This window comes from Paramormyrops kingsleyae, chromosome 21 (genome assembly GCF_048594095.1).
Source record: "Paramormyrops kingsleyae isolate MSU_618 chromosome 21, PKINGS_0.4, whole genome shotgun sequence".
NCBI classification, from domain to species: Eukaryota; Metazoa; Chordata; class Actinopteri; order Osteoglossiformes; family Mormyridae; genus Paramormyrops; species Paramormyrops kingsleyae.
In genome coordinates, this window is record NC_132817.1 from 19107867 (window position 1) to 19123106 (window position 15240).

A 15240-nucleotide genomic window follows, 5' to 3' on the forward strand; every position below is an offset into this window, starting at 1 on the left:
ACAGCAGGCAGCGCCTGAGACCTTCCTGCCGCCCGGCTGCTGTGGCAGTTTTTTGAGAACCTACAAGAAGCTGGTAGGTGGAACACATGACTAATGTTATGGGCCCACATCCCAATCATAGCTCATGGGCTCCACTGGTCAGAAGGCAAAACAGATTTAGTGGAATTAGCATTTGCTTGCGTAAATTTGCATTGCAAATCCATTCCATTTCGCTATTCTGTAGTTCTTTTTTTAAGTAGGAGTTTGGAAAGTTTCAAGTTCAGAATTATTGGGAATGCTTCAATACATTACGATGTGCCATACTACTAAAAATGAATAATATAGAGATTATACCCTTTTTTCCTTCATATAATCCATTGGCAGAACACTGGTATTGGTGCATTTTGACCAATCAGATGGTGGTGATGCAGCCAGCTGGGTTTGTTCAGCCCTGCTAGTAACTAGGGCCATGTTACAGGTCGGGTATGGTTTGCATACTTTACAAGGGAAAACTACCAGCATGCGGTACCGCTCGGGTATAGCGTGGTTCTTGGTTGCAGTGGAAAAGCGACATACATGTAACACAAGTACAACACGTAGGAAAGATAGCAAAGTACTGACTGAAGTGTGACCTGAAGAACACCTGATTAATGTACTCGGCTGTTTATACTGCCGTACAGAGGAGAAACGCCGCAACTGCCTATGTTATCAAACAGATGTTTTATTTCATGACAAAATATCTTAGTGCAGCAATGTTCAGTTTTGAAGAAAAACCCATAATTTACTGACCTACTATACAGGCAAAAAACACGCTGAAGCCCTTCTAAGTTTTGCTTTTTCTGCGTTTTGCCTTCGTAGGGCGGTAAATCGGTTAAAATGAAAGTCACTTTTACTAAAATAAACAACAACAAACAAACAACAACAAACAAACAACAACGATAAACAACTGATTAACAACAACAATAACAATGATGATGATGATGATGATGATGATGAGGAAGCAGCCAGGTACCTTCAGTGCGCTGCTCCGTCTGCCTTAGGGTACCCTCCATACCCAGTGTCTGGGGAATCGCCACCAGGCTGGCCAGGGAGTGCTCCAGACCCCCGCTAACGGAGATCCCGAACCCGGCTCCATGCCCCACAGCCCCACTGAGCTGGGCCTGCATAGCTCCGCCTCCTTGCACCGCTGTGCATGCCGCTGACAGCCTACGCAGGTGGGGGTGTTCCACAAAGCAGGATTTCTGATTTAGCTGGGTTAACGTAAGCTTGAGGTCATGTTCGTCCAATAAGAGTTTAGGTAAGGAGCATTCCTACTGACAATCATGACATCTAGCATAAGTTAACCTAGCTAACTAAGAAATCCCGCTTTGTGTAACACCCCCAGGCCAGGATGTGGCCAACTGGAGCAGAGCAACAGAGAAATAAACCAATGAACTATGAACAGCATTAGCCTGAGTTCCCACCCTGGGTGCTACCCAGGACAGATGAAGTCACTGACCTGTCCTCAGAGACATTGGCTGACAGCTGCAGCTGGAGGTCCTGAAGAATGGGCAGCAGCTTCTGGTGCAGGATCGCCCGACCTTCCAGGAGCCTGGTGTCTCCTTCCAGGGTGTGGAGCAGGTCGGTTTCCAGCTTGAATCTCTCCTCCTCATCCGTCTTCACGGACACGGAGCTGGCCATGTGACCTTCTGCTGACAGCTCCGCCCTGGCGTGAGCCTGGGTGCAGATTGATGGTGGAGTCAACGAGGTGTGAAGAAGGTCCTTCTCCACAGCCTCAGGTGAGCGAGCAGCAGTGAGGCGCCCTTCGCTCAGAGCTCTGATAATAAGATCAGCTAATGATTGTATCAACAGGAAACAGTGGAAGAGAACAAGGCGTTAACCTGAACTTTGCGGGGAATTCTGGATGGATATGGGAGACTGAGTGATGAATACAGTCCTAATTCACTGGATGATCCATTCAGCTGCACAGAAAGCTGTAGAGTAATAACAGACTGATATTAAAGTCTTGTTTTCCCCACCCCATGGGCTGTGAATGAGTTTAACTTTCAGTGATGCGCTAGGCGGTGCCTGACTTACCTGGCATTCTTCCAGGGGGCTGATTATGGTCTTTCCTGTTGCCAGGTAATCAAACGTGTCATCATCGGCAGGCTTCCAGTATAGACCTCCCTCCAGACTAATAGATGGAGGGATCCGTAGCTAAAACAGACAGACAACATCCATTACAGGAGTGCTTTGCTTATCATTTGTGACAGCTGCTATTAACATAACGTGAATGAGTTTGGTCGTACCTGGAACGCGTGAGTGAAGTTGACCTGAAGGCCATAGCCTTGCTGTAGTGAGTCTGACACATTCCAGATACGTCCTAGAACAAGCAGCCGCTCCTTCTTATTAACCCGCATGGTTCCATGCACTTCCTGCTGTGTCTGTAATGAGAATAGACTGTTTCGACACGACATTGAATAACAATGCACTGTGTGGCGCCGGGCCTGTGATCTGAAACATATGCCATTCTAGACCCTAATTATGGAGGGGGCGGGGGGGTTTCAGCCAACGTATTTATTTTCTCAGCCCCCCTGGAAAATTATTATTCTAAATCCATTTAACGATTTTGCAACACATTTTTTTGGGAGCTAAATCCCCATGAGAGTAAAATCCTAATATCACCCCTGATCAGAAGGTCACCAATTCAAATCTCATCGTCGGCAGAATGATGTCACCACTGAGCCCCTGAGCAAGGCTCTTAGCTGCTAGGTGCTTCAGCAACAGTTTGACCCTTTTCTCTTAAATGTACATCACTTTGGGTAAAAGCATCTGTTAAGTAACTAAAAATGCAATCAGCAGCATCCCTGTAACAGGTAAATAGATCGTAGCAAAGGTCAGAGTTGATAAAGGTGATCCTGGGATTTGTGTCTGCATAATCATGAGCTCTCAGAACCCATAACATCGAAGCATCATCAACACAGACTTTCACAACGACTTAATGACAGTCATGGGTAAATGAAGCTTCATGAACCATTCGCTGTATTTTGTGACTCCACTAGATGGTGCTCTTGGGTTACAGCAAATGGTTCCTAAGTTTAATTTGGCCATCACTACTTAGTGATGCAAAGAATCATCACACAGCGTTTTATGGGGTCCAGATATGTGGCACATTTCCTGACCAAACAAACGTGTGTGTGATAGAAGCAGGCTGAGGTTTGGTTCTCACCTCATTGCTGTGAAGAGTCACACACAGCTCGGAGTCGTGGGGGATGACCTCAGAGCTGAAGGGGTGAGAGAGGGCGGAGCACACCTGGACCAGACACACATGCACACAAGCTCGGTTAGTACCTGGAACAGATCACCAGTCCACGTCCAGTTCTAAACTCCTCTGTTGTAACTTTGAGGGTAAGAATGCTTGGATGTCTTGCTGTGACTGAATTAAAGCGTCTTCACATAACAACACTTGCTATTGACGCTTAGGTTCTGATTCCCTCAGTATCACGCCTAGCCATCGCAGAAGGGCCGCGAAGCCCCGTGTAGCCGTAACCTGCCCCCGGCGCGTGACTCACGAAGGGCCTGGTCGCCTGGTAGCCCAGGGTGAGGACGTGGATGCACTCCTTACTCCGGCCGAGGTTGGCTCGGGACTCCAGGATGTAACGGGCCCGTTGTAAGTCCACGGTGAAGACCTCCTGCAGGAGCAGACTCTGCGGAAAGTGCAGGAAAGGCTGCCTGGGTGGGGGGAGAGGAGGTGTCAGGAATAGGGGTGAAGCCTGTCGCTCAGGGGATGGTGTCTCTGGTGCTTCCTGACAATGCTGAGCATGCCCGGTGACTGAAAGAGAGTAGGGCTTCCAACTCTGCAATAATCACATAAGGCTGTTCCATAAATATACAGCTTTTATTGAACTGAGCAGTAAAAAAGCTATTGCACAGCGACAAACTCACATTGCTGAACTCCCCCCACCAACCTGCTGATGGGTTCAGCATCAGTGCAGATCTATATTGATACGCTATTCAGAAAATCCCATCCTTTTTCGCTGCAATAATAATAAGCACTTTGTACCATACCATATATACCACTGTATAGATGAGCATTTTTCTTACTATTCATCACACATGTATATACTGTACAGCTATTTTTAGTACTTTTGTGCTATTTTACACTTTCGGATTAGATGACAAATTACCTTTTGTTGTCTCTGTACTTTAATGCCAATAACGTTAATTCTAATCTAATCTAAAGATCTGGGTTTTTTGGTGAGGGGGGGAGGGGGTGACAAAGCTTAACTAGACCTGAGTCGCAGAGTTCCTTGTTTCTGATACAGCTCCCTGCTCCGCTTCAGTTCCTCCACACCCCCCTCCAGCTCAAACTCCACTGCCGCACCCTGGGGCTCGATCAGAACCATCTTTATTGCCACCAGCCTCTTCCTCAGCCTCTGCAGCAGGGACAGAAGAAGACAAACCCATTTTGTAGCTCATCTGTTTTGTGTGTTACTGCTTATGTTAGTGATGTCACAGCCCTATAAATGTTGCAGAAAATTCCCATAAACGACCACTTGGGGTTGTTCCTAGTTAAGCTTCTTCCTTGGGTAAATATTCATGATTATACGATAACACAAACCTAGGAGACCTGGGTGTACAAATCCATAACTAAGAACATCCCACGTCAAAGCAATAGTTCCAGCATTCTGGGCTGTGCTTACCTTGTCCAGGGTGTTAAGGCTGGCAGAGAAGCTGACGTTGTGTCTGCCGTAGCTGGAGGCTAGCTGGAGGGCCTTCCTCTGCTTAGTCCCCTCCAGGGAGAGATCCCCCCTCAGCACTGGGGTCCAAGCTGAGCTCAGGCTGCCAGAGACCTTCAGGCCCTGCTTTCCCAAGAGGCCCCAACCGCTTGTCTGAAACACACCAGCAAAGGGAATCCATAGCCTGCTTCCTGCACTCCAATCAGCAGCCCTGGTGCCTCGGTGACTGATCCTTGACTCACTGTTCACTTTGGCGCTGAGCATTTGCCTGGAACGTACCTTGAGGTAGGTATCCGTGGGTGTGTGGAGATGCAGCCGGCCCTCCCGCTCCCGGCCTTTCTCCCGGTAGAAGCCCTCCAGCACCAGGCTCCGCAGCGTCATCCACTTGCGGGCCGTGACTTCGGTGCTGAACTGCAGAGCGCGGCGCTGAGGCTGGTTGAGCTTGTGCGCCATGTAGACGTACAGCCAGGGCGTGTCCATGTTGAAGGTGCCTGTTGGTCAGACCAGACATCTCATGACCTCATCAGAGGCAGCAAAGACCATTATATACTCTGTCCAGAGTTTTAAAAGGAAAGTCTGTTGTCCAAGTCTGAGCGATGCCATATCCTGTCTGTAGTTTCAAAATAGTTACAAAATTTAATTTATCTAGGTTGTCTTGCAGTTTGCGGGGTAAATGATCCCTAGGGGCTCGTAATGTAACATTTTATGTATTTCAAAACACTGGACCACTGAGAAGTTCGATACATTGTTGGAAACATTATTTTATACAGCTGTGCATAAGAAACCTTGTTTGAAAGCAAAAAGGAGTCATTAAAAAATGTTTAATGGGACAAAAAACAATCAAGCAAAGTCGGGTCTTTGCAGCAAAAATGTACAGCAATATGTCTATATATAGAAGTACAGTTAAGGTCCGGAACTTGCAGGGCCTTGCATCAGTGCAGTATCTGAGGGCTGATCTCATTACCTTCCCATTTCCACAAACGGTTCCTGGAGTAGTCGCGCCAATGGAGACCGGCCACCAGGGGGAGCTGGTCATTGTAGTTGACTTTCAGGTGGGTGCTGCTCTCTACTCCGTTCTGCCGTAGGTGCGAATGCAACAGTTGTGTCCTGTACTGTATGTGCTTCTCCAGAACCTGCAGGCTGAACTGGAAGTCGGGGGGGGGGCGAGGGAGACTCACTGAATCACCTCCATAGTCGGATCTAGTCAACTGCAAAAGTCCAGCTAGTTGGGCTGAATCTTAACTAAATGGGAAGACATGGAAGCTGTTGTTTACAGGAGATTTGAACCCCTTCTTACAAAATTATTCAGAATTTAAAATAAGTGGCTAGAACCATTCATGTGTGTACAAAACACCATGATTGTGCATTCACATTACTATCAACAGACAACGAACCTGAGTTTAAGCCTTGATCAGGCCAACATCCTTGCTAACATTTTTTTTTAACCTTTTCTAGGAACATTTACCGAATGTTATGATTAAGGTACAGAAATATTAAAGTGTCCAGTTTGTTGATGTTCCCAGAAAATTATCATAGTACTACAAGTACGACTAATACAAACACAAATAAACTGCATAATAGAACAGTGACTGATACCATCGCTTTACACCTCAAAGGTCACGGGCTCAAGGCTGGATGGCACATTGGCAGTATACACATACAGCACTTTTATACAATATTTTTCATCATTAATTGCATTAATAGGATGTCCAGGTAATAATCGTATCATGCTGACACTGACAGAACCTTTATCAAAATGTAAAACATGGAAATAACGTTCCATTAATGTTACATTAAGGATGTTCTCTACTGACTTCAAGAAGATCTTCACATAACATTGGCTAAAGTTCTGGGAATGTTCCCAGTGATGCCACCAGTGTGGATTCTGGGAAAGGCTGTACCTCCAGTAGGTAACTGGTGAGTGTGTGTCTGGACTCGTTCTTAAAGGACTGGCTAAGGAGGACACGCCGTTTATTGTTGATCTCATTCCAGTGCTTGCCGTAGCTAAGGTCCAGTGATGACTGGATCTGACCAGAGGCCTCCTCATGCTTCAGCAGGACCTGTGAGAGAGCAGCAGAAGGGCAGGGGAATCCATCACAAGGCTCCTGAAGATGCTTCTGAGTTCCAGTTTTCCCACATTTATCCGGTTCGTTGGACTCCACAATCTGATGAGGCCGACCGTGAAATCCTTAAGCTACCTGCGCCAAATCTTAATTAAACCAGTAGTACTGGACAGAAATTATTCTAATGAGACTTCAATCCACTGTAAGGTAAAGTTGGTAGAACCATCTGAGTGTGTACAGCATAGCATAGTTGTGCATGTGCATTACTGTCTACAGGATAATCTGCAGATGTGGTTATGCAGACCGACAGTAAGACTGACGCTGCCAGGAAAACACAGATCATTTTCCTAAATCTGGTGACTGGTTAATATTAATTGGGACCAAAACAAAAATTCAGAATGGGTTCCCCAAGTCCATTCTCTTTCTAAGGTACATCCTAAGAATTAGCTGCTGTAAATATGTATTTCTACCAAAAACAAACCCAAGCAAAAGGGAGTTTATCGGTGAAAAAGCAACAAAGTGCAAACGAAACGGAAGTTATCCTGAGCGTTCATGACAAAACCTGAGTGCCTCTGGGAGAGAAGCCGGGATGTGAATGTCATGCAAACCAGAGCCGTTCGGAAGGTGTCACCTTGTGGTTGAAAAATGTAGAGTGAGAGCAGTGAAACTCATGCTCTGCCATTAGCTGGTAGGCCTGGGTCACCTCCCCCGTGTTCCTCACGGTCTGGGCCATGTGACACTCTTTTTGTCGGCTTTGTGCATCTCCTGCTGAAGGGTTTAGACACCATTGCACTGGCTTCCATTGCATTTCATTATAAATCTTACAGTCATGTGACCCATCGGCCAACACAACAAGCTCTGTATAAGCAATTGGACACAGTTTCAATATGGAGCTCTGCCCAAGAGCTTATATAACTGCCATTCATTCAGCCATTCTTACCTCTAAGACCGTATCTGAGCTTCAAAGCAGAGTTCCACAGTGAGGCGCTGTTCTGTATTAGCCCAAATACTTGGGTCCCCACCAAGCCAGGAAGGAAGAATTCTGCATCCACAGAGTACTGCTTCTGCCCCTGATCCATCCTCCACTCTACTAGCGCTGTCAACAAAACCAGATTGCATAGTACCAACACCGACATGCCACAGGGATGCATTGCTAAGGGAAACTCTCAACTTTGGCCTGTTTGATACCAGAGAGCGAAGCCGTTTCCCGGAACACATTCTTCAGCATGGCCGCCAGGCTTATCTTCCTGCCCAGCCCACGGGTGAGGTTAGCAGAGAGGATGATGGGATGCATGTCGGCCGTCACTTTGGCTTCCAGGTGGGACAGCAGTCTCAGCTCCGTGGGTAGGGCCTGTACTTCTGTCAGCCCCTGCAACAACAAGTTGCACTATGGGTAATGCAGCCACGATGGTGAGTGATTTGACCCAGATATTTTAACAAAGACCTACAAAAGTCATGTTACAGCATTTTTATTCTAGCATCCATAAATCCTTCTTTTCCTTCATTGCATTTTCTGCGTTATAGATGCAGAGTGCTTCTCACCAATGTTTACCTTGATATAGTAATGGTGTACATTGTCGACCAAAAGTTCCACTTTCACAACACGCATACTTTTCACTCGATCAATTTTCCCTGCAAAAATATCACAAGAGACAGGTGTTGGTGCGCGATCTGTCAATCAAAAGGAACATGAGGACGGGCCGGTCGGTGTGGCTGACCTTGAATGTGGATGGTCTTGAGGGGGTGGCTGACTTTCAGGGCCAGCTGCTGGTTAATGGAGCTGAAGGTCAGGTCCAGGGACAGGTCTCTTGGGACAGTAGACTGCGGAGTTCCCAAGAAAACATGCAGATTGGCCTCCTTGGGAAACCAGGCACCCCTCTATAAGAAAACACAGCTTGTTTGACCATCGTACTTCCATGGAATACTCAAGTGAAGCTATATATAGTCAACAAAACCATATGATGATATTATAGAACAGAGAGACTATGTTAACTATGTTGGGAAATTCTCTTTGGCTCATCTTGCGCTCCATACAGTTGAGAAGAAGCTGGGGGGGAATCACAGTGAGGGGTCAGAAACTTTGTGGTGCTTAGGGAGCTGGGGGTCGAGGGCTTTGGACTTAGACCATTTGGGTGAGGCTGGGCTTGAACTGGTGACTTTTTGATCACAGGCACAGAGACTTAGGCTGCTGAGCAAAACCCCCCCCCCCCCCAAATACCACGTAATTATATCAATCATGTCACTGTTATACCAGATCTTTCCGCGCTTCCCCATGTTGTAGTTACATTAAGAGTAGTAACTATCCGGTGTACCTGCTGAAGCAGAGAGTAAGCAGCCTCCAGCAGGTACTGGTGCAGACCTTTGTCCCGCTTCACAAGCCTGAGGGACAGCTGAACCGGACCAGCAGGGGGCAGCACTAGCCCACTTGGAGATGAGGGGTAGGAGACCTGGGAGCAAAGCTGCCATCCCAGTAGCTTCCACCCTGGCAGGAGAAACCAGTCAAATTAACAGAAAATCTAAAACTAATAAACTATTAAAACAACCCCCCGTTTTAAACTAACCACAATTTAGAATATTCAGAATTTCCCACACTAGATCTATCTATGGGTCATGGGGAATCTGGAGCCGATCCCGGAAGCTACGGATACAAGACAGGAATCAACCCAGGATCACACACCAGTCACTCACACACCAGTCACTCACACACCAGTCACTCACACACCAGTCGCTCACACACCAGTCGCTCACACATTCACACCTATGAGCAATTTGGTAAGTCCAATTAACCTCAGTATGTTTTTCACATGGGTTCTCTTATCACTGCTATGCAGACGACACTCAGCTTATCCTTTCCTTTCCTCCCTCAGACACTCAAGTCTCCACTCGGATCTCTGCATGTCTGGCAGACACCTGATCTTGGATGACAGCTCATCAGATGAAGCTCAATCCTAGCAAAACTGAACCTACTGAACCAGAATCAGATTGATGAGACTTCAAAGCACTTATGTAAGTTGTTGTGGTTGGGGGCGTCTACAAAATGCTGTATATATAAATGTAAATGTAAATGTTTTTGGAGTGTGGGGGGAAACCAGTGGTAGCCAGAGGAAACCCCACGACCCTACACAGGACAAGCGGGTACAGAAAATGGATGGATGGATCTATCCATTATACTAACATATTTAATGGCACGTTTGTAGAATATTGTGCTTGATCTTGTGCAATTAAGAAGTAGGATAATGAACAGGACCCACATCTTCTACATGCGTACTCACAGTCTTGCGGGGTACAGATGCTCTTCTCTGTGTGGTCACGGGACCCTTTGACCTCCTCCCTGCTCTCACCACTTATACTGTACGTCCTGGAGCTGTGTAAAGAACCAAACACATCTTATATCAGTCGGAGTAAAAACAGATATAAAAAGACCTTTCATACGTCAAATGAGGGCTGGTTTTGTAGGGCAGCGTTTCCCAGTCCGGTCCTACGGGAGCCACAGACAGTCCATGTTTTTGCTCCCTCCCAGGAGTTGGGAGGTAGCAAAAATGTGGACCGTCTGGCAGGGATCTGGGAGGGAGCAAAAACATGGACCAACTGTGGGTCCCTGAGGACCTTATTTGGAATCTCTGGTGTAGAGGCATGTAGGTAATGGGATAGCTTTTGAATATTGGGCAGTTTGTGAATATTGGGTAGACTGGGTAGGTTTTATGTTGTTGCCACATATAAATACAGCTCCACTCACCTGAAGTGGATGATGTCCATCACCTCTTCAGGAGTGTTAAGTGACACCTTTAGGTCTTGGCCTCTCTGGAGCTGAACACCACCATCCAAGCTGGTGGAGGTCTGGAGGCCCATGGACCACTCCACCCCTGCCCGGCCACAAACTCCCTCCAGCCCCATCCGGGCTGAAATCCCTACATAGGCACTGAGGGAAATGGGGAGAGATGAGTCATGCTCAGACCCTTAGAGCAGATCAAAAGCACTGGGTGATAATCATGTAGGACACACCTTGGCTTGATGTAGCCAGCGATGGAGAAGTGTGACCAGCTTTTAAGGCTGGCGCTGCCCTTGAGCCGGAGGCTAAGCGATGCGGACATGTTGAGTGCCACCTTGATGGGCCACCCAGAGAGTGAGGGCAAAACCAGCTCCACTGTGGCCAACACAACCCTGCGGTGGATCCGCAGCTCCTGCCCCTACATGGAGAATCAGCGTGAGAGGTGCATCATATTTTATGGATCCTTATGTAGAGAGAGGGAATGGACTGGTATAGTTTAGAATTTTTGCAGTTAGATAATTTTACTCAAGAAATTCATTCAGGGGGTGACATGGTAGTGCAGTGGTTAGCAGTGTTGCCTCACACCTCTGGGATCTGGGTTCGAGTCTCCGCCTGGGTTACATGTGTGTGGCTCTTACTATTATTAATCGTGCATATCAACTTACAGGTTCATCCCATTTACATTGATTCTACCTCCAGCTCAGTGATGCCAATCATCCTCCTACCTTCATCAGCCTGACGGCCACTTCTGCGAGGTTGAGGGACATTTGCTTCACCTGAGCGTGGACGTCGTCGCAGGTGACGAAAGCCAGCTCATTTCCGAACACCTTGGCACTCAACCCGCAGCGCAGATCACCCTTGAGCAACTGACGTCCTGTGAACTGAAACATGCATCTTATCGATCCTCCCATTAATAACTCTGCACGTCATACATTGTACACTACAGTTCCACTGCTGTAACACAATACATTAACATGCAGTTTTTATTACTGATAACATATACATCAATAAATACCAACCATGCATTTATCATCATCATTAAAATGTCATATACTTTAGCGCAGGGTTAAACTACCTCCTCCCAATACACAGCGTTCTTTATTGCTGAATACCTTGTATATGTGTTTTGGGAGCTGGGAGGGAGCAAAAATGTGGACTGTCTGCTGGGTTCCCAAGGACTGGGTTTGAGAAACACTGCCTTAGTGTATAGTTTGAGCACAGAATTGAGTATTTCTACTTGAAGTGGATTCCAACGTATACACTAGATGATTAAATAAGTAACTGGAGCAACAGTGGAATAAAGTTCTGAAATCTCTAATAATTGGAAGTGTTTCCACAATTTTGGCCACTAGTATATGTATTTATTGAAAAAATTGCTGATCCTGAGATTTTACTCAGCATGTGTAATTCTACAGACTCTAGTCATCCTTCTGTCCAAGTATATGATTTTCATTGTCGATTGGAGTCTAAGCCTTCATGAACACTCACCATTGCTTTAGCCTGTCTAAGGCGACTTGAACCAGCACTCTCACAGCGTCCATCTTCCCCCTCCTCCTTGGGTCGGCCAGCATCCTCCATCGGCTCGCTGCTCCTCTTCTCCCTCATTGAGGCTTCCGCTGAGGTTCGAGGGCCAGAGTCTCCATCCGATGGGGGTGATTTGCGGCCAAACAACTCTTTAAGCATTGGCTCCATGTTTTCTGCACGAATGTCAATCTGAAAATGGAGAAAACAATAACCATCAAGACTCCCAAAGAGTCGATGACCATCACGGACCAGAAAACTAATCACATTTCCAAATGCAACTTCACATTGAGTTTTCCATTTTGATCATTAGCAAATTTCTTTCTTTTTCCTGTGTACAATTACCTCCAACAGGTTGAAGGCTCTCCCCAGGATGTGTATGGTCAGGTTGGCCATAGCAGAGCGAGGAATGAAGGAACTGGGTGAGAACACCAGTGCCCCCTCAACATTGGTAGCCCCAAACCCTGGGACACAGGAAAAGTTCCATCGGTCTCCGCATGTCACACTGCACCTATCAGGTTTAGCTTGCAATCAACGACCATGTTGCTGAAGCACAGATTCTTCATTAGTGCAGTTTTTCTGCCTGCAAAACAGCCTGATGTGTAAAGTCCTACAACTAAGTTAATCCAGAAATGAGAATGACCTGATAGCTTTGCTATAAAGCTTCTAGAATACATGGGGAGACTACAAGCCTTTATTGTGCACGTGCATTTACAAGAATTAGACTACACATCTCCGATGTCATGGCTGTGCATGCTCTATGGTGCAATGCGTTGCATGTGTATGTAAATTTTTGTCACCTGTGTCCATGGTGGCATCCATGTAGGACGAGTATTTCCAGGACTCCCCTTCAAACTCCTTACTGATGATATCATCAGGCAATGCTTCCATGAGGTCCTGCTTCAGAGGGTCGTCCGTTTTCTGTATCTGAGTCAGGTGGCTCCACACATAGGAACCCACTAGGAAAGACATTTGGCCCTTATTGATAGTTGCGTAATAATTCAAGGTGATGTTTCATAAAAAGGACTCATGTTGGGGTTGTGTAGTGGAGGTTCATTCCAAGGCTACTGGCCCCCTACAGTTGGCACAAACCTTGGCTAGACCTCTCATCCCTTAGTGTTGCTCTCACTTTGCGAAGCACATCCCGCTCTGGGCACCTCATCAGCTGCTGGTACGCTGCGATCCGGACCTCCACGTCTTCCTGGGGCGAGCGATATAGCCGCAGGAGTGCCTGCCTCTGAATGGAGAGGAGCCGCGATTGGCCACGTAGACCAAAGCTTCAGCTCTTAATTAACATCAGCTCTGACTGGTGGATATCTGAGAGCATTTGGACTGACCTCGGCACTGCAGGGGATGCGCCGATAGGCCTGGATGGCAGCGAGTCGCAGTTCTATGGGGACGGACTGGTTTTGGGCACATGCAGCCAGCTCTGGGACAAGGGTGGCTGCAGCTAAGCCTGCATTTCCCACTGCTTTTAGCACGTGGAGCTTCTGCTCATGGTGGAAACATCATGGAAGAGACACAATCACAATGCTCATTATCATCAGCTTTACGGATATCATCACTCTTACCTTCACCATCATCACGGTCATCAATCTGACCGTCAACGTGATCGTCATCACACCACTATCACCATAATCACCTCCATCATCATCATCATACCATTATCGTCATCATCATCAACATGATCATCATCACCAGTTTAACCATCAGTATGATCATCATCACACCATTATCATCAGCTCTATGGATATCATCACGATAATTATCTCCACCTCCATGAACATTATCATCATCATCACCAGCTTAACCATCAACATGATCATCATCACACCACTATCACCATCATTACTGAAATTAAAAGTAGGGAATAAACTGTATGTCACGCTTCCAAGTGTACCTCTGCGAGCTGTGGCTCTCCTCCCTCCCTGGGATGGTCCTCTAGCATCTCTTTCAGGATCTCCATCAGCTGCTGGACCTGAGGCATCTGGCTGCAGGGCGACGCGGCCGTCTGGCACAGCGTATTGACCAGCGCAGACACAGCCAGCAGAGCCCCTGAACGGGTCTCCGGGGACCGCAGCAGGGCCTGGGGGGCACAGCACAATGCCAGCCGCAGCCCAGCCTGCCCACTTAGACCTGGTTAAGCCGTCAGCACGTGCAGGACTAGCTAACCTAGCTAGATTCGGCAGGGACACTTCAAAGAACAGTATGTTGACAGAATCTTCATAGCGGATGTATTGACAAGGTTCCCAATATATTCACAGCTGCGACAAACATTCATTTGAGCTTTTTATACTGCTGACAAACTTCTATATTCTACATTGTAAAAAAATAAAGAAATACAGTTTCCTGGAAAGTTATTTATTTATACTTTACTTTTGCAGGTTTACTATGAATACTATGAAACACGATGATGATCTCAGTGGAGAACACCAATAAAATTCTAACTTCATTCTAACATAACATCCTGGGAAGAAATACTGTAACCACTCTAGCTGTTTTATCTTTACGTTTCTAGCCGTCGTACTTACGCTGGCGGCGGAGAGCATGTTGGGGGTGGGGCGGGGGATGAGGGCAAGGGAGGACAGGAAGGTGGACACCCGCTCGGGCTCCAGCTCGCCTCCCTGAAGGAGCTCTGTCATTAGGGAGACGCACGCCTCCGAGCCGCAGGCCGGCAAGGAGTCCGCCAGGGGCTGCCTGAGGTCGAGAGGTCAAGTGATAGCGTGTTGGTGGGCGGACAGGAAGAGGGTAAAACTGCTGGTACAACAACGATCCGAGAACAAAGGGCTAAAACTCCAAGCTCAGTGACAGATAGCTTAAGGGAAGTTAGTGATAAAAAACCTTTCAGAAATGTTAATGCAGATCCATTACCATAACCAGAACAGGGTCACATTTAGTACCAGTAAAGACAGGAGAAACCTTGAAGTTATGTAGTAAGTATTATCTTGTGAACAAAGAAAGAGATGGAGTGCTGTGACAGATGACCTGGCCCCCACAGTCCCCCCGACCTAAACCCTACAGAGCTGGTTTAGGATGAGCTGGATCGAAGAGTAAGAGCAAGGCAGCCAACTTGTGCCCATATTCAGCGGAAACTCCTTCAGGACTGTTGAAGGTGCAATACAGGTGGCTTTTTTGAAGAGATAATTCTGAGATATTGAACGCCTCTGTTGGTCATTGTAATATTTGATAT

General features: G+C 46.9%; 1 protein-coding gene across 1 annotated transcript in view; it reads right to left on the bottom strand.

The window, feature by feature from the left end:
• The window catches only part of LOC111858789 (uncharacterized), a 58996-nt gene that overhangs the window by 32496 nt on the left and 11260 nt on the right, over positions 1 to 15240 (bottom strand). Inside the window, exons 10-38 of the mRNA XM_023840877.2 lie at positions 14582 to 14747; positions 13951 to 14136; positions 13388 to 13540; positions 13143 to 13287; positions 12851 to 13009; positions 12396 to 12514; positions 12018 to 12242; positions 11255 to 11410; positions 10763 to 10947; positions 10497 to 10679; positions 10033 to 10124; positions 9073 to 9242; positions 8479 to 8638; positions 8313 to 8392; positions 7949 to 8129; positions 7701 to 7856; positions 7392 to 7528; positions 6599 to 6757; positions 5662 to 5842; positions 4977 to 5188; positions 4662 to 4850; positions 4252 to 4394; positions 3531 to 3690; positions 3188 to 3271; positions 2268 to 2402; positions 2056 to 2175; positions 1860 to 1952; positions 1478 to 1695; positions 992 to 1185 (exon numbers count right to left, since the gene is read on the bottom strand). Of these exons, the coding sequence (XP_023696645.2) occupies positions 992 to 1185; positions 1478 to 1695; positions 1860 to 1952; positions 2056 to 2175; positions 2268 to 2402; positions 3188 to 3271; positions 3531 to 3690; positions 4252 to 4394; positions 4662 to 4850; positions 4977 to 5188; positions 5662 to 5842; positions 6599 to 6757; positions 7392 to 7528; positions 7701 to 7856; positions 7949 to 8129; positions 8313 to 8392; positions 8479 to 8638; positions 9073 to 9242; positions 10033 to 10124; positions 10497 to 10679; positions 10763 to 10947; positions 11255 to 11410; positions 12018 to 12242; positions 12396 to 12514; positions 12851 to 13009; positions 13143 to 13287; positions 13388 to 13540; positions 13951 to 14136; positions 14582 to 14747 (4541 nt within the window). The remainder of the gene's footprint in view (positions 1 to 991; positions 1186 to 1477; positions 1696 to 1859; positions 1953 to 2055; positions 2176 to 2267; positions 2403 to 3187; positions 3272 to 3530; positions 3691 to 4251; positions 4395 to 4661; positions 4851 to 4976; positions 5189 to 5661; positions 5843 to 6598; positions 6758 to 7391; positions 7529 to 7700; positions 7857 to 7948; positions 8130 to 8312; positions 8393 to 8478; positions 8639 to 9072; positions 9243 to 10032; positions 10125 to 10496; positions 10680 to 10762; positions 10948 to 11254; positions 11411 to 12017; positions 12243 to 12395; positions 12515 to 12850; positions 13010 to 13142; positions 13288 to 13387; positions 13541 to 13950; positions 14137 to 14581; positions 14748 to 15240) is intronic.